This window comes from Muntiacus reevesi, chromosome 5 (assembly GCF_963930625.1).
Source record: "Muntiacus reevesi chromosome 5, mMunRee1.1, whole genome shotgun sequence".
In the NCBI taxonomy this organism is placed as follows: Eukaryota; Metazoa; Chordata; class Mammalia; order Artiodactyla; family Cervidae; genus Muntiacus; species Muntiacus reevesi.
The window spans coordinates 100,997,202-101,025,045 of record NC_089253.1 but is presented as its reverse complement, the minus strand read 5'-3'; the positions used below and the strand labels follow the sequence as shown (position 1 = coordinate 101,025,045).

Here is a 27,844-nt window from a genome sequence, read left to right as displayed (position 1 = left end):
ATGAGTCAATTTTTCGCATGAGGTGGCCAAAGTACTGGAGTTTCAGCTTTAGCATCAGTCCTTCCAATGACACCCAGTGTAAGTACCTGCTAATCAAATTTAAGCTTTCTAATTTGGCACTCTTAGGTGTGTAACAACATTGAGTTGGGGTTTAAGTCTTGGTTGCTTGCCAAAACATTTAACTTCCCAATAGCTGAAAAGGTAAAAAATTCAGTTAATATTAAGAAAGCTTAGCAGTTTGGGATTTATTCCTGTAAAAGGTTGACATTTTTTTGGCCGCATTGGTTGATCACTGGTCGTTCACCCAGGGATCAAACCTGGACCAGGAGGTGAACCTGAGTATCCTGTATTACATGCAGATTCATTACTGGCTGAGCCACAAGGGAAGCCTCAAGTCTCATTACCTAGCACTATACACACTCAGATTCAGTCCTGGAGTTGGGAAGATAACCTTGGAGAAAGGAATGGCAACCAGCTCCAGTATTTCCAGGCGGGCTGTGGTCCATGGGGTCACAAAGTTGGGCAGGACTAAGTGCATATAGTATTACAGTAGGCCCTACATGGATTTTGAAACATTTTGAACATGTTTATTTCTTGGAATATTCTAGACCATAACAGTTTGAATTAGCCTTAAGACCTTTCTGGGCATAAGGATATTCAAAATGCAGTAAACAGTACATTGTAAAGCAATTATCCAATGTCCAGAAGGATCTTCCCTTGTGGCTGAGACAGTAAAGAATGCCTCTGCAATTGGGAGATAAGGGTTTGATCTCTGGGTTGGGAAAATCCCCTGGAGAAGGGAATGGTAACCCCCTCCAGTATTCTTGGAGAATACCCACGGACAGGAGTTTGGCAGACCATGCTTGACAGTTCATGGGGTCAGACATGCCTGAGGGAATAGGGAAAGCATGGTTATAACAAGTTCAACTTGCTCAGTCCCAACTCTTTCTGACCCCATGGATTGTAATATGCCATGCTCCTCCATCCATGGGATTTTCCAAGCAAGAGTGGATTTCCTTATCTATGATGAGCTCTAAGGTACTGAGAAAAACCCCTCAGCAAACAGGGTATTTGGGGCCAAGTTACTGAAATCTTGTTTACAGTTTACAATTGGCTTGTGAGCTTCAAAACCCTGGTTATTTCCAACTTATGATCTCTGGATTTCAGCACAAGCCTCTTTTTGCTCTGACAGGACTGAATAACTGATAGCAACATGGCATTGTATGAACTGGGGACCTGGGGTGTGGTGTCTAGGCTACAATAATTTGGATTTAGGGAGTCATTTGTAACTCATTTTCAGGACAGAAAGACCTTGTCAGAATTAGGCTCTAAACAGTGAATTGTAAGTTACATTTAGAAAGTAGGTATTGTACTTGTGGTATAAATGAATGTAAAGATGCATTTTCTTAATAAAGGGCATCTATAAATTACACTGAGAAAGGGTAGACAGAGCTGGACACCTTTCTCATAAGAACTGCCAGCAAGGATCTTTCTGCTGGCATCCACAAATGGGAAAAGATTGGGTTAAGGGACAAACTAGGGAAAAGCTCCATCTAAAAGACCCTGATGCTAAAGGTGGGAGGAGAAGAGGATGACAAAGGATGACATTAACATGAGTTTGAGCAAATTCCGGGAGCTGATGGACAGGGAAGACTGGTGTGCTGCAGTCCATGGGGTTGCAGAGGTGGACACAACTGAGTGACTGAACTGAACAGCATCATGAAGGACATGTACACTCCTCACAGCCTACTGAACATATTAGACCTGGACAGATGATTACAGTATCACACCGCTTATGGCAATGTGAGAAAAGTAGACTGGAATGTAAGAATGTGGTGGTATTTATAAGTTGTAAATCAAAAGAATGTCAAGGCAAAAGTGAAGATAAAGTAGAAAAGAACAGTCAAGACCTTATTCCCATTATATGTCTTTATTTGTGACAACAGAATGTGTAAAAAAATGAATAAATTCCAGTGTTCACTTTTCTACATTTGAGGTTGGTTTAAGGTTAATATTTTCAGTTATAATTGAGGAAAATTTATTCAGGGATTCATGATTATTTTAAAAAATAGAAATATAAACAATAATGATTAGTGAGATTACTGTTTTCCTTTTTACCACAGATATCAGTTTTTAACCTAAAATTATAAAATACATAGTATTTTAGCATAAAATACCAGTATTCTGTTTCCAGATGGATAATATTTAAGTAATGCCTGAAAGGTTTACAGAGCATTTTTACTCACGTTATCTTCCACATCTATTTATCTCCTAGGATTCTGACAAGAGGGATTCAGGGCAAGTACTGTTTATATTTCGTATATACAGAAAGGGAGGCCAAGAGAGATTTACACAGCTTGTGGGGTAAAGCACTGATTAACACTTTGTGACCTTTATTTCAGTGACTTTTTTGCTTTGTCATGTTGCTTCTCACTATATTACATTGATAGTATAAATGTCATTATCCAGGTTATTTTATAGGATTCTCTTGGTGAAGCTGGTTGCATTGACCCCTCCATCAACTGACCAGTCTAATGGGGCAAGAATTTTTCCACATTTTTACATGTGGTTTGACTACTTCTGTCCTAAGAGAACAGTCTACTACCTGAGTATAAAAAATGTGATTAGAAAACACTATGTCATTATGTTACTCCAACAAAGAGCCATCTTTCACACGTTTCCAAGTAAAAAGAAACTTCAAAAAAGTTCTAGATAATACTAGTAATGCACGTTATCATGAAAACTGGATGCCTTTTATCTGTTTCTTCATTGAGGTGAAAGAATGTAGCCTGGATTTCTTCCATCTAAAAACTTGAAGTCAGATCTGTGGTTGAACTCCAGATCTGATTTTAGCCTTGGGGAAACAAGGGACAAAATTCAATAGCTCAACTTTCTGAACGGCATGGATGATTTGATGAGCTCTTTTCTGTTTCTGCATCTGTTGGCCAGGAGACCTGGATGTGATAGGGCTTCAGTTCCTCAGGAGGGATAGAATCTGGGGCATTGCTCATGAGGTCATGCCCCCGGAAGGATTTGGGGAAGGCTATGACATCTCTGATGCTTGGTGCTCCAGTGACAAGGCACATCAGTCTGTCTAACCCTGTAAAATATAAAGTTGATAATTAACAGAACATAATCTAAGGTTGAGAGTGACTTAGTTTTTCTATAAAGGTTGTACAAAACTTAAATAAGAGCCTTTAATAAGTTGCAGCTAATCATAGTTCCCTGGCCTTTTAAGGGAACTTTTGTTTGAGAGGTTCTTTTCTATTTCATTCTAGAAAAGTGCTCAGGACTAATATTCACATGCTACTGGGATCAATAGTCACAGCAATTAGTGAGACCTTAGCAAGTGCTCACTGAAGCTGAACAAAATTAGGTACTGTGCATGGGACGCCAGTCCCTGTTGTTGAGGGCCTACAATCCAGGTAAGCTTCCTAGAACCTCTCACACTCTTCTTATTTGAAAAAACTAGCAATGTGAGAAACCAGGGCCATCAGAAAGGCACTGGCATATTCCTGATTTCACATAAGCTGAATACTGTGGAGCAGTACTTTTCATACTCCTATGAACGTGTCTGAGCCTCCAGGGAAGTGAGCAATATTGACTTAAGACTGTCTAGTTTTATTCTATTAAAAAAACATTTTCAAATGCAAATTATCAGTTAAGTTTTATCTTTATAACTGGTTAAATATATTTTAAATAACATATCATCAGGGAATCACCTGGTGGTCTAGTGTTAGGACTCCACGCTCTCATTGCTCAGACCGGGTTCAATCCCTGGTCTGGGAACTAAGATCCCACAAGCCACACAGCGTGGGCAAAAAAATATCAAAATGAAAAACACCAAATTCTTCAGAACTCTTGGGCTCACCTCATACCCTCTTTACTCCTCCACTTCCCCAAGCCCACCCTTCCTCATAAGCTGAGAGCCCAAATTTGACACTTAGGCAATGGACTGAAACAAGGCTTGAGAAAGGACAGATTGTTTACCTAAAGCAATTCCTCCATGAGGGGGCGCCCCATAATCTAAAGCCTGGAGCAGATGGGAGAGCAATTTCACATCTTCCTGAAATTCAAAAGATAATTTAAATACATACTGAGGGCCCCTATGTGCCACGATAATACAATTAGTTGCTTAAAAAAAAAAAAGAAATATGAAAAAAGGGAAAATAAAAGTTGAATTAAAAAAGTACTTTTAGAAGCCTACAGTTTAGCAAGAGAATATGACAAGTCAGGGGTACTACATCATGCAGAGAAATACCTGGGGCTCAGTAAATGCAGCTATTATGCTGATAATACAGACAGTAACACCAATTAAGGACACAAGATATGGCCTCAGGAAAAGAAGGTAAGAAGGAGGACCTGGTCCTGTCACATGGGCTAAGAGGCGAGGTTATCAGGAGGGCAACAGTGCAGATGCTGCCAGAAGATAGCTTGTGGGCCAACAACAGGCTGCTGGATCTGATGACCATGGGCAAGATAACTTTTATAGGCAATGCCTATGGAAATGTTGCAAGTGTGTCTGAAATGGTTCCCTAACCAGACGATAGATCACAATCAAGTGGGGGAGACTTTAAGGAACGAACGCCCCAGTCTCACATCTAGAGCTTTTTTATTTTAATTGGTCTGCTGAGAAAAAGAGTGTTTTCTAGTTTTGTTTTTAATGCTTTACAGTTGATTCTGTTCTAATGTGCAGAAGGGCTGAGAGGCACTGGTGTGTATGAAGAGAAGTTCAAGCAATGTATTCTCACTGACATTTTGAGAAGCTTGAAAGGAATGAAGAAAAAAAGAAGCTGGGAAACTGGTGGTTAGGGGTTTTGACTTAAGAGGAGAAAAGTTAAGGGAGTTTGTAACGTTTTTAAAGCTAGACTGTTCCGAGTTCTCCAATCCTGGTCTCAGAAATAAAGTTCCTCAATCCCAAATAACCTACCCCACAAAGTGATCTTTTAGGATCAGACTCTCTTGGACCTCCTGGACCAAAGATTTCCAAGGATTTCTTGGGCCTCCTGAAATCCATCCTAGCCTCCTGAAGAGTCATCAACAAACCACAGATTCTTAGGCTTGTATCTACATAGACTCTTCTGAAAATTCTGATTAACCCACTCTCTGTCATTATCATTAAAATCTACCCCACCTCTAATACTAAGTGACATAAAATTCTTTCAAACCGCTCTCCTTTTCTCTAGAAGTATCAATATTTTCAGGACTTCCCTGGTGGTCCAGTGGTTAAGATTCTGTACTTCCACTGTAGGGAGCATGGGTTCGATCCCTGGTTGCCGAACTAAGATCTTGCATGCCCTGTGGTGTGGCCAAAACTGCACCCCCCACGCCCCCAAACAACACAGTTTTCAGCCACTTCAGATTGCATCTACTTTGGAGCGATGCAGTGATTCGGAGGTTAGGAGCTTGGGTTCAAGAGCAACCCTGCCTGGTCCTGAGTCCTGGCGCTGCTTGTTTCTGTGCTATGTGACTTTGGGCCAGGTTCATTAATCTGTTTATCTTTAAAATGAGTAGAATAAGGGTTTTAATTTAAAAAGTAAGTGTGAGGGAACTACCCTGGTGGTCCAATGGTTAAGAATTTGCCTTGTAACACAGAGCATGTGGGTTCAATCTCGGGTTGGGGAGTTAAGGTCCCATATGCTGCTGAGCAGCTGAGCCCTTCACCATAGCTACTGAGCTGTAACTATAGAGCCCACAGCTAAGATCTGACACAAAAGAAATAAATAACTGTGAGGATTAAATGTGTCCCTGCATATAAGGTGCTTAAGCAGTGCCTGACATATAGTAGTCACTAAAAAATACCCATTATTTTCATTTATTTTTCAAAGTCTAACACCAAAGGTAGAGAAATAAACTGACACTCTTCTGTAGCTACTGAATCCTCTATTCATAACAAATTTCAACAAAACAGACAAATATTAGGGTTTTAAAAAAAGGCCAGGTTAGAAGATGATGTTACCTTTAGTACTGTGGCCAGGACATAATGCTGAAGCTCTGAATTATGAATTCGGATAGAACCACCTCCTATCTCATTGCCGTTTAAAACCAAGTCATAGTGTTGGCTACGGACCTAGAAGATTCAAAGAGCCTTTGGGTTAGAGAAAAATCTCTAGTTTTCTCTTCTGTAGGTTGAAGGCACTGTAGCTTCTTAGGGACAATGGCTCAAATCTGACAGTTTCTTCTGGGGCTTCTGGAACTGGGTCAGACCACGAAACCTGAAGTTCTCTGCCTTGTTTCCATATTTCCTTTTAATTTGGAAGTATAGATATCATACCTTGTGGGGCTCAGTGTAAAGAAGGTGAATGTCACTCGGATGGGGAGCAGTAAACGGGTGGTGGGCTGACTCCAGCTCTTGGGGATTTTCCTCCTTGGGAAGGAAGAGGGGGAAATCCACCACCCAAAGGAAGGAGAACAGAGCTGGGTCACGAAGCACCACTCCTCTTGCTTCTAGAAGGTCAGCACACTCCAGTCGTAATTTTCCCATCAAAGAGCACTGCAAACAAGATACAAACGTTAACTGCTGTGATAGAGCAGGCAGCAAATGACACATGTGGATTCTAAAGCCAGGCCTTACTGAGAAGTGAATGTCTGACTCTTTGCAACTCCACAGCCTATTCAGTCCATGAAATTCTCCAGGCCTGAATACTGGAATGGGTATCCCTTCCCTTCTCCAGGGGATCTTGCCAACCCAGGGATCAAATCCAGGTCTCCCGCATTGCAGGCGGATTCTTTACCAGCTGAGCCACAAGGGAAGCCTAAGAATACTGGAGTGGGTAGCCTTTCCCTTCTCCAGGGCATCTTCCTGACCCAGGTATCGAACCAGGGTCTCCTGCATTGCAGGCAGATTCTTTACCAATTGAGCTATCCAATTTACAGATGAGACACTCTCTGCCTCTCAGGAGAGAAGGATCTGAGGATGATCTGACTGCGACATTGCTGAGGATGATGGTCACACTCAGCAGACTCGGCGAGTATCTGCTAACACAGTGACTTGAGAACACAGGTACCAGAGCTTGATTAACATGGGTCTGTATCTCAGTTTGGCTACTGACTAACTCCTCTGCACCTTTTTCCATAGTAAAATGGAGATAAAATATCTAATCTAAAGACTATTGCGACGATCAAGTCAGACAAGCTCTGTATTATGAACCAGCCATTATGATGAGTATTTCCTTACTGTTCCTGAAGGATTGTGGGGAGCAGCTGATCAGAGGCTGGTATACACTTAACATTCAATAAATGTTGGCCATTATTAGGGAGGCAGTATGGGTTAGAGGTTACATTAAGAGTGTGACTTCTGGAACCAGGCTTTGTGGGTTAGAAGTCAGGGTCCTCCACCTCCTAGCTGTGTGAGTGTGAACAAATTCTTAACCTCTGTGCCTCAATTTTCTTGTGCAGTCGCTTAGTCATGTCCAACTCTTGCGACCCCATGGACTGTAGCCAGCCAGGCTCCTCTGTCCATGGGATTCTCCAGGCAAAAATACTGGAGTAGTGTATACCTATGACTGATTCATGTTGATGTTTGGCAGAAAACAACAAAATTCTGTAAAGCAATTATCCTCCATTTAAAAAAAAAAAGAATACTGGAGTAGGTTGCCATTTATTTCTCCACTCAAAGTTTACTTTTTTCTTTTTTTTTCCTGCACAACATATGTACTTCCCTAGCTAGGGATCAAATCCATGGCCCCTGCAGTGGAAGCACAGAGTCTTAACCAATTAGACTGCTGGAGAAGTCCAAGTTTTCTTACTTTTAAAATGGTAACAGTATCAGCACTTCTCTCAATAGGGCTGGCATGAGGATTAACTGAGTTAATATACACTAAGTACTTTGAACAGTGCTAGGCAAGCAGAGCGAGCTAACTGTGATAAGTGCTAACTATGACAGGCAGGGCACTCCTGAGAAAGAGCAGTTAGAATAGGAGCCAATATGCCTGCACACTCACACAGGTGCCACTCTGTAGCCTATTCTGTCTGACACTTAGATACCCACACAGGGCACCCGCACTGTGACATATTCAGAATGCTAATAGTATTCCTCATATCAGGTTTCCAGTGTTCTCCCGAGGAAGTCCCAGAGCAATACCTTCCTGAGAGGAGAACATGAGCAGTTTTCAGTTCATATCAGGGAAAAGTTTAATAGCCAAATGAATCTGCGGCAGGATTTTTTTTTTTTTTTGCAGCAGGATTTTTAATACAAAATCCCAAATTCTTTTTTAAGAAATGCATTGATACATTGTAAAACAATCATCAATCAATTAAAGTAAGTATTAAAAAAAAAAGAAATGCACTAACAATAAAATTTGTAATTAACTGGTGAATCCCCAGGCAAATTTAACAGTGCTGGCTCATGGCTGGTATTCAAAAATAATGTTCATAAATGAATTAATTTAAAGAGTGACTATAGTTTCAAAAAAGTTGTAATTAAATAGCTTTCTTCACTCTTATTGCAGGGAAAGGCAAGGGCAGTAGATTAACGTAGGCTTGTAGCTGAACTCTGAAACTATTCCTTTGGAAGAAATGATGATAAATAAGCAAAGTACAAATATAAATTAGTAGAATAAACTGAACTCTGAAACTATTCCTTTGGAAGAAATAATGATAAATAAGCACAGTACAAATATAAATTAGTAGAATAAACTTGATAAAGTACAAATTAGGCACTATAAAGATATACTATAGTGCAGGGATGACTTTTTATCATGTTCGACATTTACTGTATATTTAGTATATTTTCTTTCTCTTTTTTTTGACTGTGCACTGTGGCGTCTGGGATCTTAGTTGTCCAACCAGGGGCTGAAACTGGTTCCCACGGGGTGGAAGCACAAAGTCCTAATCATGGGACCACCAGAGAATTCCCTACATTCCTGAAAATTTCTTTTTAAGTATTTCTTTTTATTTTTTGGCTGCTCAGGACATGGGATATTAGTTCCTCGATGAGGGACTGAACCCATACCCCCTACATGCACAGAGTCTTAATCACTAGACCATCATGGAAGTCCCCCCACCACAGCATATTTTCAATATTCATGTTTGAGTTTTATATCACCCTTTGTATATTTTACAAAGACGGCACAATACAGTCCACAGCGTCACAGCGCTGGACACAACTGAAGTGACTTCGCATGCACACACAAACCACACTTTGTATATTTTACAGTGATCTCTAAAGTTAAATCCACTGTTCATACATCTGAAGAATGGTGTTTTAGCCAGTGTGTGGCAGCGTGTACCACCTCCCAGTTGCTGCTCCTGAGGAAAAAGGATTCTGTCTCAACTAAATAGGACCAGGAGTGTCTGCCAGCCCAGCAGCTCTCCTGCAGTCTGATCCGTCCCTCCACATTTTCAGGAATGCATTCTGTACAAAAGTTTGGGACTACCAACTTTTCTTAATCTGCTAAACTTCAAAAAGGAAAATTTTTTTCACAGTTATACAACGAGTAGCCACTACCTAAGTGGCTTTCCTAATCAGAGCGAGATCTAATCTGTGTGAGCAATGCCAATGGAGGCTGGTAGCTGAGGCAAAAACTGCAGTTTTTACACAATGCATTTTATAATGGCAAAAGACATTTATTAATATAAAATCTGGACTTCTCTGTTGGCGCACTGGATAAGAACCCACTTGCCAATGCAGGGGACACATGGAACTTTATCAAAAAGACCAGAATCCTGGTCTGGGAAGATTCCACATGCCATGGAGCAACTAAGCCTGGGCACAACAGCTACTGAGCCTGAGCTCTACAGACTGCGAGCAGCAAGAACCAAGCCTGAGCGCTGCAATTACTGAAGACTGCACGCCACAATTCTACTCTCCACAACAAGACAGCCCTGTGCAATGAGAAGCCCCTGCTTGCCACAAGTAGAGAAAAGCCCATCCAGCAATGAAGACCCAGTGCAGCCAAAAATATAAATTACAAAATACATATATATAAAACCATGCAGAGCAGCTCCATTTTATGAAAGTACCGGTCCATTTCAAATATGTACTACACACATAGGAGAAGAGAGGCATCATTCAACACCAACAGCACAGAAGCCTGGAGGAAATTTTTCTTACTGCTCTCTTGTGCTCTCCGGCAGTGAGCAGGACCACATCCTCCTCTTGGGTCTCCAACAGTTTGACAAGTCCCAAGCCTTGCTCCTCCATTATAAACTTAGCAACCGGAGAATTCCAGTTTTCATTGGTTTTCAGGAATATAGGTAAGACTTCCTGTGATAAAGAAAAAGACTTAACAGTTTTTAAAAAGCAGAGGTGATTTATTTTTCCTGTAGTACAAAGATTTCTTGTCTCCAAAAGAAAAAGAACCGACATGAGATTATCTCTATTTCCTCCCTGATACTAAAGGGCTCTAAAAAGTAATCTCACAAAAATGAAAAACACACACACACACACAAAAAAAAAGGGAAAGAAGGGTGGGAAGGGATGCCAGCAAGTAAGAGATTTCTGAAAATTTTTGGCAGGTTGCATGTGAGTGAAATAGGAATGACCAAAGAAGCAAGATGAAGGAAACCCTAGCCTAGAGAACAGTGGAACAGCTTCAGCACAAGAAGGGATTGATACGCCCCAACACGTGGATACACCCCTACCTTCACCCCATACAAGGAAAAGCTCATTTCTGTCCCCTGCCTACCCCTGTCCCCATCCTCCAGTGAACAAACAATTAAGGGAAACTGTTGTTTGTTCTTGCTCCCCTCTGTTGCAGCAGGGACCCCAGTAAAGCCTTGCCTGAATTTTTTTTTTTTAAAAAAAGAAGGAACTGATCTCACCCTGCAAAATTCTGAGGCACAGGGCCCCCGGGAAACAGCCATCCATCTTGCTGCTCACTCGAAAGTAAACCTAACCATTTACAAAGGGCCCTTTAAACAGCTTTTGATATAGCTCATTCTTAAATATGTATAATTAATAATCACTACACACTGAATAAGCTATAGCATTAAAAAAAAAAAAAGACCCCTAGAGGAAAGAGATAATTTAGGGACCAAAAAAATGCGAATCTTCAAAGGTATGAAAAAAGATACTTTATCAATAAAAGCAGAATAAAATGCAAAGAAGCAAGCAAGTGCTAGTAGGATATAAAAATATGACTACTTAAATTTCAATAGGAGAGCTGAAGAAATCTTCCCGAAAGAATAAAAAAGACAAAATGATGGAAAGGACATGAAAACAAAAGAGACATGCAAGTTACAAAAAGAGGTCCAATACATAAGTAAAGATGAAAGAAATTAAGCTTCACATTTAAAAGGCCCCTCAATGTGCAACACATGCAATGTTACTTCCATGTCTTGGTTATTGTAAATAAAGCTGCTATGATCACTGGGGTGCATGTATCTTTTCAAACTAGAGTTTTCCTCTTTTCTAGATATATGCCAGGAGTGTGACTGCTAGATCAAATAGTTAACTCTATTTTTAGTTTTTTAAGGAACCTCCGTACTGTTCTACATATTGGCTGCATCAATTTACATTCCCACCAACAGTGTAGGAGAGCTCCCTTTTCTTCATATCCTCTCTGGCTTTTATTATTTACATAGACTTTCTGATGATGGTCATTCTGACTGGTCTGAGGTGATACCTCATTGTAGTTTTGGTCTGCATTTCTCTAATAATTGATCATCTGTATGTCTTCTTTGGAGAAATGTCTACTTAGGTCTTCTGCCCAGTTTTTGATTGGGTTCTTTGGTTTTTTGATATTCAGTTGTATGAGCTGTTTGTAAATTTGGAAATTATGCTCTCGGTGGTCATATCATTTGCAAATATTTTCTCCCAGTCCATAGGTTTTCTTTTTGTTCTGTTTATGATTTCCTTTACTGAGCTAAAACTTGTAAATGTGGCTAGGTCCCATTTGCTTGTTTTTGTTTTTATTTCTTTTGCCTTCGGAGGCTGATCCAACAAAGAATTGCTACAATTTATGTCAGAGAAAGTTTTGCCTATGTTCTCTTCTAGGAGTTTAAAGGTGTCATGTCTTATATTTTAAACATTCAAGCCATTTTGAGTGTACTTTTGTTTATGGTGTGACAGTATGTTCGAAGTGTGTTTTTACATGTGGCTGTCCAGCTTTCCCAATACCACTTGCTATAGAGACTGGGTAGTCCATTTTCAATCCACGAATACAGCATTTATACAGTGATGATCAGTGAATATATAATTCTGTATTCTCCTTTTCTTACAGATCATTATAACCTGAACATTTCCCCTATATTACAAACTTCAAAAAGGAACTTTAATATTTATATCTTTAATTCTTCCTTAATTTATTAAACCACTCCCATGTGATTTCATTTTATTCCTGTAAATAATATTGTGTGTAAGTGTCCTCATATCCAAGATCCTTTCTTTAAAATATAGAAAATTACAGACTCAAAGAGCATGACTATTTTTAAAGTTATTGATTCCAAAATTGAGGCAATTCACACTTCCAGTGACAGTGTAAGAATGCCCATTCCCCCCACCCCCCAAAAAAGAATGCCCATTCCCTGCTTCTTTTCCTCCAGATTTTAATGTTACCATTCACTAAGCCAAGAACACAAAGTATATCTAAGGACAGGTATATTCAGAATTTTAAAAAGGGTATGGGAAGAATAATGAATATTGGCTTTCTTTCACACTAACCATGCTTCATTTAACCCTTGGGCACATTAAACCTTGGGCTTTATTTAATCATCCCAACTGCATTAAAGTACTATTATTTATTTTTAAAAGGCTGTGGTTGAAATTTGCATTCTGATTAACAGTAAATTCAACTAAGTTGGAGTCTTGGAGTTATACCCACGGGTAAGATTAACTTTAAAAAGAAAAAGAAGAAAAGTAGAAGATTGATCTGAAATAACAAACCTCTCAAAACTATTGATAGCATAAGAGCACCAGCAATTAATAGTTAAAAATATTGAATCCCTAAAAGAAAGAAAAAAACCTGCTCCTTACCTCATTAAAATGGTCAGTTGCAAATTTTCTAATGGACTCAATGTCCTTCCTTTTCAAGTATTTCTGATGAAAGAAAAAGTAAATTCATCAATAGGACAGCTTCACAAACATGTCTATGAAATGGGAAAGAAATATATTTTGTGTCTTTCAATTATAAGATTCAATAAAGATGTAATTTCTATTGTCAAATGATAAAATTTTAAGGCTTATTTCAGGGTGTATTCTTTCTAATTATGCAGGTCTCAATGGAAACAGCTGTGAATGTATTCCATAGAAGACTGTGCATACATAATATGTTCAAAATGTATCTTTACAACTGAATTCTGAAAGATCAACAAAATCAATAAGGCTTGGAATTTGATTATTTCAGGTCACTTAAAATTCTTTACATCTTATTTCTTTAAATTATCCCAATGTGTTTCTAAGTGAGACACTATGGCTACCATCATCACTAATATTCATGGAGCTCAGGTACAGGAGACATAAAGAGGTGAAAACATGGCTCATGACCCTGAAGTCTACATGCAGTTCATGACCCTTCTAATCTACCTGGGAAAGAATGGATATACTCAAATTGGGATAAATAATATCAAGAAATATATGTTATACTGAGCTTAGCTGAACACATTCACTATATCTGGACTAGAGTATGGGCACCAAATTACTTCCCACTGAACATATGAAGTGAATAACAGGTAATGGGACTGAATTCTTACACCCATTTTAAATATACTAACTGAGTAGTCTTTCAAAACAGTCATCCTATTCAAAATACATTTGGAACTCTTCTTCCTAAATTATTTCCAAAGCAGATGTGCTAACTACAGAAAAAAGACATGTCCCATTACTAAAGAGCCCATGCTTACCCAACCCAACCATCCTACTCTCATTTCCATTCCTTTGGCTTTTTATAGCTCCATCTCCTTTCTCTCTCCCTGTTATTAATACAATAGACCCTAGAGCCTCAGAAAACCTGACCCAACAAGCAATGGCTAGGCTGGAACTGATACAGGACTGGGAGCCTTTGGACAAACTGAGACTGGAAACAGAAAAATAATCCCAAAGGAAGCACAGGAGAACTTCACAGCATTAAAAAGAAAAATAAAAGCGCTAGATCTTGAGTGTAAACTCAAATTCACAAGGTTTTATCATTCTCTCCTTATAGTTCTAGAGACCCTCAGTTCAGTCACTCAGTTGTGTCCGACTCTTTGCAACCCCATGGACTACAGCACGCCAGGCCTCCCTGTCTATCACCAATCCCCGGAGTCTACCCAAACTCATGCCCATTGAGTCGGTGATACCATCCAACCATCTCATCCTCTGTCATCCCCTTCTCCTCCTGCCCTCAATCTTTCCGAGCATCAGGGTCTTTTCAAATGAGTCAGCTCTTTGGATCAGGTGGCCAAAGTATTGGAATTTCAGCTTCAACATCAGTCCTTCCAGTGAACACCAGGACTGATCTCCTTTAGGATGGACTGGTTGGATCTCCTTGCAGTCCAAGGGACTCTCAAGAGTCTTCTCCAACACCACAGTTCAAAAGCATCAATTCTTCTGAGCTCAAGTTTTCTTTATAGTCCAACTCTCACATCCATACATGATTACTGGAAAAACCATAGCCTTGACTAGATGGATCTTTGTTGGCAAAGTAATGTCTCTGCTTTTGAATATGCTATCTAGGTTGGTCATAACTTTCATACCAAGGAGTAAGCGTCTTTTAATTTCATGGCTACAGTCACCATCTGCAGTGACTTTGGAGTCCCCCAAAAATAAAGTCAGCCACTGTTTCCCCATCTATTTGCCATGAAGTGATGGGACCGGATGCCATGATTTTAGTTTTCTGAATGTTGAGCTTTAAGCCAATTTTTTCACTCTGCTCTTCCTCTTTCATCAAGAGGCTCTTTAGTTCTTCTTCACTTTCTGCCATAAGGGTGGTGTCATCTGCACATCTGAGGTTATTGATATTTCTCCTGGCAATCTTGATTCTAGCTTGTGCTTCATCCAGCCCAGTGATTCTCATGATGTACTCTGCATATGAGTTAAATAAGCAGGGTGACAATACACAGCCTTGACGTACTCCTTTTCCTATTTGGAACCAGTCTGTTGTTCCATGTCTAGTTCTAACTGTTGCTTCCTGACCTGCATACAGATTTCTTAAGAGGCAGGTCAGGTGGTCTGGTATTCCCATCTCTTGAAGAATTTCCCACAACTTATTGTGATCCACACAGTCAAAGGCTTTGGCATGGTCAATAAAGCAGAAATAGATGTTTTTCTCAAACTCTCTTGCTTTTTTGATGATCCAGTGGATGTTGGCAATTTGATTTCTGGTTCCTCTGCCTTTTCTAAAACCAGCTTGAACATATGGAAGTTCATGGTTCATGTATTGCTGAAGCCTGGCATGGAGAATTTTGAGCATTACTTTACTAGAGTGTGAGATGAGTGCAATTGTGCGGTAGTTTGAGCATTCTTTGGCATTGCCTTTCTTTGGGATTGGAATGAAAACTGACTTTTCCTCTCCTGTGGCCACTGCTGAGTTTTCCAAATTTGCTGGCATATTGAGTGCAGCACATTCACAGCATCATCTTTTAGGATCTGAAATAGTTCAACTGGAATTTCATCATCTCCACTAGCTTTGTTCGTAGTGATGCTTCCTAAGGCCCACTTGCCTTCACATTCCAGGATGTCTGGCTCTAGGTGAGTGATCATACCATCATGATTATCTGGGTCGTGAAGATCTTTTTTGTACAATTCTGTGTATTCTTGCCACCTCTTCTTAATATCTTCTGCTTCTAGAGACACTATTAGACTCTACATGACAAATTACATTTTTTTTTAATTTAAAGAGAACATTTCTCTCTGAAGCCTAAATGTGCCAATATTGAACATATTTACTTCCCAAATACACATTCTAGAGAAGACATAGAATTGGCTCCACTTACTGCTCCTTTATGGATACATATGGCTTTGACAGTCCCTTGGGGTTTACTAAGGGCATCTTGGAGAAATCCAACTTCTGTGTTTCTGAACATGTCACTGATATCTACAATCTGGAAAATAGAAGAAAATAAGGTAACTAAACGTGAGGTCGTTTTTATCACAAAACCTTTTACAAACAAGAGTTTAAAGAGGAGAGTAGATCTTAACATTTACAGAGCACATTCATCGAGTGTTTACTGTAGGTTGGGCATCATAACAATGTTAAGGTACTAATGTATTAGTTCATTTCATCTGTACAACAAGAGTATGAGGTAGGCCCTCTTATTATCCTCATTTAATAAAGAAGAAACCAAGGCACAAAGAAATGACTTGCCCAAGATAACACAGAAAGTAAGTAGCAGAGCCAGCATTTTACTTAGGCAGCCTAACTTAAGAAGAACCACCATTTCACATTACAAAAGAAACAAGGAGTGGTTATCCTGGCTGCTGTAAGCAGGTAGGTAAAACTTTCTCTGTGTTACATTTTTTTCATTATAAGAATTAAGCGCTGCCTATTTGTGGACCAGGCAGAATTCAGTTTCTAAGGAATCTACATTGAGAACTGAGATAAATGTCATCAGCATTACAGCAATGAAGAGCTGTTGCTCTCTAAGAGAAAATAAAAAGAGATTTCCTAAGGGAAACTGCTCTGTGAATAAACATTTCCCATGTTTGACCTCTTTATAGACCAGAGAATAAATAACCCTTAATGCCTTCCAAGTGCCATTTTAGCTTAAGAAAAATTCGAGAGGAAAGAGTATGTTTTTTTTCTTTCAAGTTGCCATTCATATCCATATAACTAATAACCTGTCAGTAGTAAAACACGGCAAGAACCTTGCTCTTGAAAATGGATCTTGGAACACAGTAGATAGAGAAAAGGTATTGTAATGCACTATTCTTCTCTCTTGCTGTAGCTGGGTAACAACAAAGGTAACAAGCTAAGGGAACAGCAAAAAATATAACAGTGTAACTGGTTGTAAAGGTTAAAGTGGTTCAAAATTGACTACAGGACCATTTTGGGGGCAGAGTCCTGGGAAAAGTGAAGAAAAGTACCTTCATCCCAAAGCGAGTGTCAGGTTTATCAGTTCCATAGCTGGCCAATGCCTCAGCAAAAGGCATAGAAGGAAAAGGGACCACCACGGGATCTTTGTCACTGGGCCACGAATACTGGAGCAAGCCCTCAATTAGACTCTGGATGCCTGTCTGGTCTACAAAGGACATCTCTATGTCAATCTGAAACCAAAACAACATATGGAAACTAACTTAAAGAGCCATCATATTCATATGGACATACACAGTTATGTATTTCTCATTTCAAATTACCATTGGATTCTGTTCTTAATATGTGGGGGAGCAGGTTAAATATTGTAGTGTGTGCTAATGCTCTACATACATCAAACTGTTAGTTCCCACAACTATCTCAAGGCTGAAGGCTCAGACAGGCTAAGTGACTTCTGAGTGTGTGCAGTTAAACTGTATTTGATCTTAATGTCTGTCCATCTCTCGATCTTATGGTTTTTGTGCTTCACCTACACTGGTTAATATGATATCACATAGAAACTAAATCATAATAGCTTTGTTCACACTGACTAGATCTGCTTACAGATTAAATATCAACACAAAAAATTGTTGGTTTTAGTGCACAAGAGATTTTTTTAAAGAACTTTATCATATCATGGTCATTGAAACACTTTAGGTATCTGTCCTTCCTTAATTTATGACCATATTCTTTTTTTATTTTTTATTTATTTATTTTTGACTTTTGTCTTTTTTTTCCCCTTTATTTTTACTAGTTGGAGGCTAATTACTTTACAATGTTGTAGTGGTTTTTGCCATACACTGACATGAATCAGCCGTGGATTTACATGTGTTCCCCATCCTGAACCCTCCTCCCACCTCCCTCCCCATCCCAGTTTATGACCATATTCTTTTTTTAAATTTATTTTTTAATTGAAGGATAATTGCTTTATAGAATTTTGTTGTTTTCTGCCAAACATCAACATGAGACCATATTCTTTGTAAATGGATCAAAAATTAAATAATTAATGCCTTAACTACAGGTTGGTTTAGTTAAATATCTGATAGATAAAATGCAATGAGAAGAAAGTATAATTTCTGTCCACATTCCTGGGTGTAGCAAGGCTGAATCAATAAGAGATGAATGAATATAACTAAGTACCTGAGTAAATTCGGGCTGTCTGTCTGGTCTCGAACCTTCATCTCGATAACATCGGGCAACCTGAAAATATCTACAATTGGAAGATAGCATTAATTCAGTCAGGATTCTAGAAACACACACACACTTTCCCCTAATAGTTCCTGGCAATGCAGGCTATGAAATAATAATACTAAAACAACATAAGAAACTGTAAAATTCTTAATGATGTGCTAACCTAATCAGACATATGGTTGACCCATGAGAAGTTAACTGCTCTACATATTGTTTTAAAAATATACAATGGCACTTTTGGATGTTCATATATTAGACTGACACAGGACAGCCCATGCTTCTTTATACATACTCTTTTGCATCAGCCAAACTGAAATACCCACTGCTCCATGAATATACTTGAGCCTTCCTGGGCTATGCTGTTCCAACTTTCATTTTCACCTGCCGAAATGCAGCTCTGTCCCAGAAGGCCTAGATCACAAAGTTTTTAATGATATTCCCCAAAACAATATAATTTCCAACTACTTAATGCAACCAGTTTGCAACTCTCTGCATACTTATTTTTGGTTTATGTCACACTTGGTCTTATTATCCTGTTTTGTCTTACTAGATTCATCAGCTCGAGAGCAAAACCTATTCTTTTTTGTTTTTAACCGCTTGCCCTATCTATTAGCATAGAGCTTTGTATATGGTGGACACCTAATAAATCTTTACATAGTAACCACACTTTTTTAGGGTATTTTACAAGTATTTTCCAAACTTTCATACATTTTTGAACCTTCTTTTAAAAGATTAGACAATTTTGTATTTCCTTTTCCCTCTTTCCCCTCTCTTTTCCTTTTTTCTGGCCACTGCTAGCATAAAGCACGCTCACCTGTCTAGACCACCAACCATCAGAAGCTGCTTAAACTGTTGAGGACTCTGAGGGAGAGAATAAAACTTCCCAGGTTCCCTGGATGGTATTACAAACTCTTTTGCACCCTTTGAATGAGAGAGAGGGAGTGCAGAAATATTATTAAAAAAAATATCCAAAAATAAATAAATAAATAAATAAAAAACATATCCAACAACTGGTAGTAGTCAAAACTTCAGTTCCTCAATGAAATTAACTAAAGGGCAAAGTTCCCACAATGACAGTTCATTTCTTACTCATCCTTCAGTCCCCAAAAGGTTTACACATAGTAGGCTTTAAATAGTATTTGTACATATTAAGTATAATATTTGTACATATTAAGTATACTTAATATTATGCTTGTTGAAATGAATGCCCAATTCTGTTACTAGTTAAAAGGTTTTTTCCCCCTAAATCTGGAATTCTGTTTATTTGTTTATTGTTTTTGGCTGTGCTGGGTCTCTGTTGCTATGCAGTGGTTTTCTCTAGTTTCAGCAAGCAGGAGCTATTCCCCAGCTGTGGTGTGCAGACTTCTCATTGCAGCGGCTTCTCTAATTGCAGAGCATGGGCTCAGAGAGCACGGGCTTCAGTAGGTGTGTTGCGTGGGCTCAGCAGTTGCGGGGCACACGGGCTTAGTTGTTCCGCGGCACGTAGAGTCTTTCTGGACCAGTGATAGAATCCGTGTCCCAGCACTGGCAGGCCGATTCTTAACCACTGGACCAGCAGGGAAGTCCAACTAAAAGGATTTTGTGCATCAGATCCTATGCAAGTAATTCTTAATTGCTTTTCTAAATTTAAACTATAATTTTATAAGTCCATGGATTGTATAAATATCAGTGTATGGAAATGTCAGTTCTTAATGAACAAATGATTTAGTTTTAAAGAACCAATTCATTATTGATTGGTAGCTATAAACCTCAATGGAAAGAAAATGATATAGGATTAAAAGATTCTGACTAAAAGTACTAACCCATATTTTTTTCCCAACTCTAAAAATACCTAGTTAATGTGACCATCCTAAGGCAGTAAAATAAAAGAAATTAAACTAAGGGAATATAAAAGCAAAGTGGTCTAGTTTCATAACTAACAGGACATTATTAGTAGGTTGACTTAAGGAATATACATACCCCTGGAGTCCTCTTAAATAATGTTGGTGTTTCTACATCTACAAAACCTAAAAGAGAGAAATGTCAGAATTTAATAAATGGGAATTTACCAAATATGAATTTACCAAGTACAGTCCAACAAATCTGAGGCTACCATTTAATTAGGAATTTTGACTGTAATAAGTTACCAAGCACATTAATGCTGGTTTCTACCAGTTCAAGAGGGAAGCTGAAGACTTTAATAAAATTCTATCCTGTTCATCAAGTTTGTACTCCTGTCCTGAAATAATTCTGTTGATGGATTCTTGTGTATTGAACTGTTCTGGATTTCCTCCTGTTCTGCTAGCATAGCAAATATAACACAAATATAGTAGAAAAAAGTTCAGGGCTGATTGAAGAGTATAGTTTCATTCACATGACATTTCTTCTTCTTTTTTCTTTTATTTATTTTTTCTTTTTTTTCTTAAATTTTATTTAATTGGCTGCCTCAGGTTTTAGTTTGGGCATGTGGGATCTAGTTCCCTGACCAGGGATCAAACCTAGGCCCACTGCTTTGGGAGTGCAGTCTTAACACTGAATCACCAGGCAAGTCCCTCATGTGACATTTCTGAGCTCCCAATAAATGATGTACAAGCAAGAGAAACAAGAAAACTTACAGGTAGCAACCAAAGGGCTGGTCCACCTTCAATGTGATGGGGAACACACTGTTGATTTACACAGGCACTGTCACCTTGAAAAGTCTATGTTTATGACTCAGTAGGGAACTAAATTATGCTTTATGTTACTAAATTATGCTCTATGATAAAACACATGGAAATTACTGTTTCTTTCCTTACCATGTAGATTACAGAGATATTCCCGCATTTTCATGACCATCTGGGATCTCAGTCGCAGATTATACTGCATTTGGACACTGCGCAAATCTAAGTAGCGGTACTGCAAACGAAGAGCCTCTGTTTTCTAAACAAATGGAAAGATTTTCATGTTTAAATATGCTTCAAATATTAAAATATTTCAAATATGTTTCAAACATTAAAAAGATATTAACTTTAGACACAGACTGAATTTTCAAAAACTTTAGCTCTATCTTTAGCTTCTAACAGTTGTATATACACCAGCATCCTTAATTCCCACAATTTCTAGGCTTGTTACTAGTACAGATTTTACATTTTTCAGGGAACCACTCTTCACTGACTGAAATTTGTCTACTTTTCTAAACTTGTATCCATTCATTTTTTTCCCCCTCTTTTTCTTTTTTGACCATACCATGTGGCTTATGAAACCTCAGTTCCCCAACCAGGGATTGAACCTGGGCCATGGCAGTGAAAGGATTCTGGAATCCTAACCACTAGGTCACTGGGAACTCTCTATCCATTCATTTTTAAGCCTGGAGTTTGATCTTGAAAAAACAGAAAAAGTAAAGATTTCAAAGATTATTAAAAAATAAACAGCAGAGCCAAAAACAGCCACAACTTTATCACCTGAACGGGAGAAGTGTAAGAAATACAAGGGAGCAGAGGATGACGCTACAACTGTACTAGCAGGAACATAATGAGGAGGCCTGCTTATTTTTTAAGATGATAAATCTTTGCCTCCCTCTTGTGCTGACAACTTTTTTAAAAAAAGTCCTTTCCCCAGAATAGGTTAATTCTTTGACACTAAAATAGAAATAGAAGAACTATCTGCCACTTCTCTTTTTAAGAGCTCACAGCTGGGGGAAAACTGTACATTTCCTTTTTCCCCCCTAACAAGGTCACTTCTGTAATTATATTGCTTTTTCTAATTAAAATATTAAGTACTGGGAACTCAAATGTAAGACAAAGTGGCCATGCAATTAATTTAAAAATGTTTTATAGGTTAGTTTACAAATTAGGTATTATACAGGTAACTATAGATTATTTGTGACAATTGTAGATAATTGTCACAAAGCTGAAAATTAGCTGGGCTTACATATTCGGGGCTGTCTAGCTTTCTCAAAGAATATCCTAAATTAAAGTAATCGTATTTGTACGATTTATAAACATTTTATCACTGTTAGAGGCTTAAACTTAATATGTGCATTGTCAGAGGCTTAAACTCAATATATGCTATTTGCCATTCAATGGTAGACATAAATTTCCTTTCAAAATATAAAACCATAGCAACAAAAAAACTTGAACAAAATGACACCTAAGTCTTAAAGACAACCATGTTTCCAACGGTCTGAAAACACATTCTAGCTTAATGAAATGTTGATATTTAAGAACAGTTTACCAGGAAATTGTAAAACTAGAATAATAATACATGACATAGCTATAATAGAATGCTTAATTTCGTAGAAAAGCTTTTTCTTAAAACTCCAAAAACACTTTGCTGGGGGTACTCTTTCTACCCCCTTCTGATGTCTATGTCAGAAGCTTTCTCTATCTCCTTTATACTTTAATAAAACTCTACTGCACACAAAAAAACAAAAAACAAACAAAAAAAATACCACTTTGCTGGTTACCAACATTTTCTAGACACTCTATTTTATTAGTAACAGAGGATGGCACCTTCATAAAGTCCTTAATTTCAAAGGGCAGCTTCTTGCAGGAATTCAGAAGTTTAGCTGTCTTAACTTTGATTTCAATCTCACCTGTTGGCATTTTCTTAAAGAGAGAGAGAAAAGACCTGTTTTAAAAACCATTCAATCAATCATGTACACAATGAATATTTATGAAACGCAAGCATTTATTTACATATGTAAAACGCAGGGGGTGCTAATTGTGCATAGTCTAAAACATAAATGTCTGTGTATGACTCTGACGTTCTTATGCATCTTTGTGACTGATGAGCTCATTAACAAATGTCTTAACATGCATATTTATTTAGGTGTTTATGTTCGCAGTGACGATTTTTAAATCTGTAGGTTCATCTGTAGAACCTGCAGAGCTTTAGTGCTAGATATCTAATAGATACACAGTCTTTGTTGCCTGAATGTGTTGATAGTGCAAATGTACACAGGTAAAATTTAAATAATTTCTAAATTACTAACTGGATTCTCTTGTCCTGGAGGTCGGGAAATTACTGTCCCAGACACTTGCACCACAGATTCCATGGGGGCTTCACATAAAATCTTCTTCACCGAAGCAGCAGACTACAGAGTAAGAGGGAAAAACAGTTCCAACAAACACGTGAACTTAAAGAACTCTGCAGCAACTGTAGATTATGGCTTAGAAAAATGTTAATACTCATAGCTTAATTACTGTAAATACCAGGGCTGCCGTTAATGACTTTATTAATTTGGTTAAAAAAAAAGTTTGGTAAATTGAATCCCCATTTTGACACCATATAAACGAACATGTAAAACTATTAGTTAAGAATTAAATTTTTTTTTCCTTAAGAGAAAGTAAGAAGAATGATTAATGCAAACAAGCCCCACATACTTTAAAGGCAACTGTCTCCAGGGTTAAACTTAGGGACAGTTAAATCCAGGAGCAATGAAAGACTTCTCCTAGGTTAGCTATGCTCATCTCCGATACCTGAAAGATAACCCATGACTCTTTACTAATTCAAACATTAACAGCTGAGTAAATCTTATTTTTCTCAGGCATATAAACATTTGTAAATATTACCACAGTAGAAACCAATTGGCCAAGAAGCATGGCGAGAATTCTTTATCTAATTTTAATGGCAATTATTTTTGGAGCAGGTAGTACCTTTACATGGCTCAAATTCAAAGGGTACAAACAGATCTACAGTGAAAAGTCTCTCTCTTATCTTTTCCCTCCACCCCTTAATTCCCCTCCTGAGTGATACTCAACGTTATGCGTCCTTTCAGGGACATTTTGTCATATACACACACACACACACACACCCTTTTTAGTACAGATAATATCACTCTACATGCTCTTCTGTATCCTGTTTTCATATCTAACAATACAATTTTGATTTTTTCCCATATTAGTATATAAAGAGCTTCTTCCAGCTTTTCCTTGCTGTGAGGATGTACATTAATTTTTATACCAGTCCTTTATTGAGGAACATCTAAGTTATTCCCAACTTTCCTTCAATTAAAAACAATTCAGCAGTGAACAATCTGGTATTATATTTGTGTCATTTTGCATCTATGTTAGTCTGTCTGTAAGATAACTTTAAGATAACTGGAACTGGAATGAGTGGTTCAAAGAATATATGCATTTATGGTTTTGATATTCCCAAATTGCCCTCCACAGTACTAGTGCCAATTTGCACTCCCTCCAGGAATATATGAGCATTTATTTTCCCAAACACTGTGTGTTGTCAATCTAATGCATCAAAAATAACAATTCTGTATAATTTTTTTTTTTTTTGGCCATGCTGCATGACTTGCAGGGTTTCAGTTTTTCAACCTTGGGCCATGGCAGTGAAGGCCTGGAATCCTAACCACTAGGCTACCAGGGAATCCCCCAATTCTGTGCAATTTAATTCACATTTTTCTGTCCATGAGTGAAGTTGGCACATTTTCATATGTCTACAGACATATAAAAAACCAGCCATTTATATTATATCTTCTTTTCTATAAATTTTATGTTCACATTCTGCATTCATATTTCTACTGGATCACTGGTCTTAAAAAAATGTTTTTATTGATTTGTAGTACCCTTTTAGATATTAGAGAAATTAGTCCTTTGTCTGTAACATGAATTGTACATATTTTTTCCCAGTTTGTCATCAGTCTTAATGCTGCTTATAGTAGTTTTAACAATAATCTCAAGCACACTGATCCAACATGCTTTGTTTATTCTAACCACAGCATCAAAGAAACTTTCAGATAACAGGAGGACCCTTCTATTACCTCATCCTGGGGAATGACAACTTGAACAAGTCCATGGAAATCTCTTAGGACCAGGAAGATATTTTGCCTGATTAATGAAGAAAAGGAACATATTAGGATAAAATCTCTGAGACCAAAATTTAAGCAGGCAAAACAAATTAAACAAAAAACCCATGCAATTTCTCACGTTCTTTTTTTATAATAAATACTGTGCTTCATAGCTATCTATATTCATGCAATTATCTACATAGTTTATTAAGGAAAAAACACTTTTTTCATTTGCAATATCAATTTTTATTAGCTATATGTACAGCTTACTAATACTATCCAGATGACTTATTAATAAAAAAGCAGATTTTTAAAATTTTATTAGCTTAAGTCTCTATGAGAAAATTTAACTAAATTTGGAAACTTTCTACATATTAAAATCCAAAAGTAATATTTTAGGATATTAGAGACATCTGACTGGTCATTTTTTAAAATGCAGCAATATAAAATCTTACCTTTTTCTAAATATAAGACTCAATGGACATGTGTTTAAGCAAACCCTGGGAAACAGTGAAAGACAAGGAAGTCTGGTGTGTTGCAGTCCATGGGGTAGACTTAGCAACTGAACACCACCACCACCAAGTATGAGATGCAATCTAAAATTTTCTAAAAGAGGTCTGATACTAACTTAAACCTCTACAAACCATCAAAAGGTCCCCAAATCCCAATATTTTAGCATTCAACCTACATTTCTCACATTGTTTTTAATACCAAGAAGAGGTACAGAAAAGCCTCCTCAGATTTTCATTTCAGGAGATAGAAGTCACCAAATGTATGGGTCAAATATCCACCCAATGGGGACATATTTTTAGGAAAGTCACACAATCTATGTGTTTTGCAGCTCTTCATTGTGAATTAATGTGTTATTCACATATGTTCTAGAAATATAGAGCCAAACAACAAAAAAATGGACTCAACATCAAGGAATCATTGATCATATTTTCAGGCTTTTCTCTACCTAAATTTAGAATAAAATATGCTTTTTATGCTATGAAGCTTATCAGCTTACCCAATTACTGGTCCTAGGAACTCTTCAATATTAGTAAATCTAGGGACATTTCTGTCCTCTGGTGGATCACACTTCATTATTATAATCTTCAACAGATGTTACTGGTACTTACTGAGTGACACTATTTGAGTCTTTCAAAACAAAACAAAACTGAAAACTCAATGACTTCTGAGAATCCTGTAAGAGTTGCAAAGTTTTTATTCTTCTGAAGGTTAAAAATTAATAAAGGTTTGAAATTGCCTTGGGAAAACCATCATCATGTGTTCTTACACCACTTGCCTCTACCTTCGGAACTGAATCCATCCACACAAGGTGACTTCTTGGCCTAAGTGAGAAGAACGCAACTCTCCACACGTGTTCGTCCGGGCAACAAAGCTACTGAGTTCTTTAAAAAAGAGGGGGGAAAAGGCAAGATTAAAAATATATCATTTGCAAATTTCTGAGAATAGACTCTCAAATCATACCACCTTCGGTATTTCATGTCAATGGATAAAATCTAAAGTTGAAGAAGGTAATCAATCATTATTAAAATTGCCTGCAAATGTGTCAAAATCCAAGTGACTAACTCAATGTAAAATTTTGCCTGGTCTTAAGACTATAAATATTTTTGATCACTCAGCGTTTTCACTGATCCGTTCTTAATAGTGCACACTCTTCCTCAAATGAAGTAAAAGTCCCGGAAATTAAAGAAGTTTGTTGGTGCAGTAACTGGTTTTAGTATAAGAATCTAGAGTGAAAGAGTTACTTGTACACTAAAAAACCCTGTTCAAAGTATTCTTAAGTATGCAAGAATATTTTAGGCTTCTTATTTAGGCATCAATTAAATGAATAGACTATTCATGCGGTTACTCTACTGGTGTTTTTAAACTCCAGGGGAAAAAATAAAAAAGGAAGAGGGTGAATAATGTGCTTCTACACATAAAGCTAGCCAGTCAAGACTTGAGGGGAAATGGAATAAAGCACTCTGGCTGCAGAGAACAAGAGGCAGTGTTGTTCAGAGGACAAAGCTTCATCCTGCATTCACCTGGAATTCTCCTCTGTGAACTAAGTACCAGCCTTCGGGAGGCAGAACTCCAGATCAATTGGGTGGTCCTTCTGGTGGGTGTGGATAATCCCCTGCACAGTCGACTAAACCAACAGAACATGTTGGAGCCGCAGGATGGTAAGACGCTCAGGAATCTCACGCTGCAGGTGTTGGATGGTGGTCAAAAGTCAGTTTAGGCACTATAACAAATCCCTTAAAACGCCAGGAGTTCCCACTGTCTTCAATATTGAAGCCCTTGTCCGCTGAACATTCAAATGCTCGTGTAGGTAAACTAGATAAATCTGCAAAGTCTTTGGGGCCTTTGGGGAAGGTGAGTAGGGTAAAGATCTTTTAATACCCTTTCCCCCTTCTCAATGCATCCGTTTGCACTTCTATTAACAAAGGTAGGCCAGAAGCGACGAGCGAATGACTCCATACAGCAGCGCAAGGAGGGACACCACGACCGTGCAGAGGCAGCTAGGGGCCGGTCAGCAGGTACACGCCCTGCCCGTCTTTGCACGCTTTCCTGAAGGTTCCCGCGGGCAGAACCAGAAAATAGGAAAGAAATCAGCCCCGCATTTCAAACCTCCCAAACCTGTCGGCCGACCTCTAGTCTTCAGAAGGAGGAAGGCAAGCGAATCCACAATGTTTCTAGGGCCTGAAACCACGCACACATGCAGCTGGGCGCCAAGCACTCCTTAGGCCACCCCGCGACGAACCAAAATTACGGTAGAAGGAGTCAACCAATCAGAGCGCGGGGGAGGGGGAAGGGTGTCGTCGCAGCCATCTTTACTACGGGAGGAAATTTGAAGGAGTGCTTAACGCTGGTAGAAAAGGGAGGAAAATGACGACAGTGAGAGTAGGGAAATAGACGGTAGCAGTTAGATCGTTCCCATGCCCTCAGTTAAAATGGCGACCGCAGTTGCTTCATT

General features: G+C 38.3%; 1 protein-coding gene across 7 annotated transcripts; it reads right to left on the bottom strand.

Annotated features, from left to right (window-relative positions):
- Positions 1–149: 149 nt before the first annotated feature.
- DARS2 (aspartyl-tRNA synthetase 2, mitochondrial) lies at positions 150–27,607 on the bottom strand. 7 transcript variants are annotated; one of them, XM_065936072.1, is made up of 18 exons: positions 27,520–27,602; positions 26,913–27,073; positions 26,174–26,273; positions 24,853–24,919; positions 23,071–23,172; positions 22,589–22,684; positions 20,894–21,017; positions 20,079–20,125; positions 18,934–19,040; positions 18,069–18,138; positions 16,943–17,122; positions 15,853–15,960; positions 12,917–12,979; positions 10,055–10,207; positions 6,275–6,493; positions 5,960–6,070; positions 3,991–4,066; positions 150–3,100 (listed from the first exon to the last, which is right to left on the bottom strand). In XM_065936072.1, exons 2-18 carry the CDS (start codon positions 27,031–27,033, stop codon positions 2,886–2,888), a joined length of 1,959 nt encoding a protein of 652 aa, XP_065792144.1. In that variant the 5' UTR covers positions 27,034–27,073; positions 27,520–27,602; the 3' UTR covers positions 150–2,885. The 7 variants fall into 7 exon arrangements, with proteins under 7 accessions (XP_065792144.1, XP_065792143.1, XP_065792147.1 ...); XM_065936071.1 differs by having other exon boundaries at positions 26,913–27,607; XM_065936075.1 differs by lacking the exon at positions 26,913–27,073 and having other exon boundaries at positions 25,889–26,273; positions 27,520–27,604.
- Between the last annotated feature and the right edge of the window lie 237 nt (positions 27,608–27,844).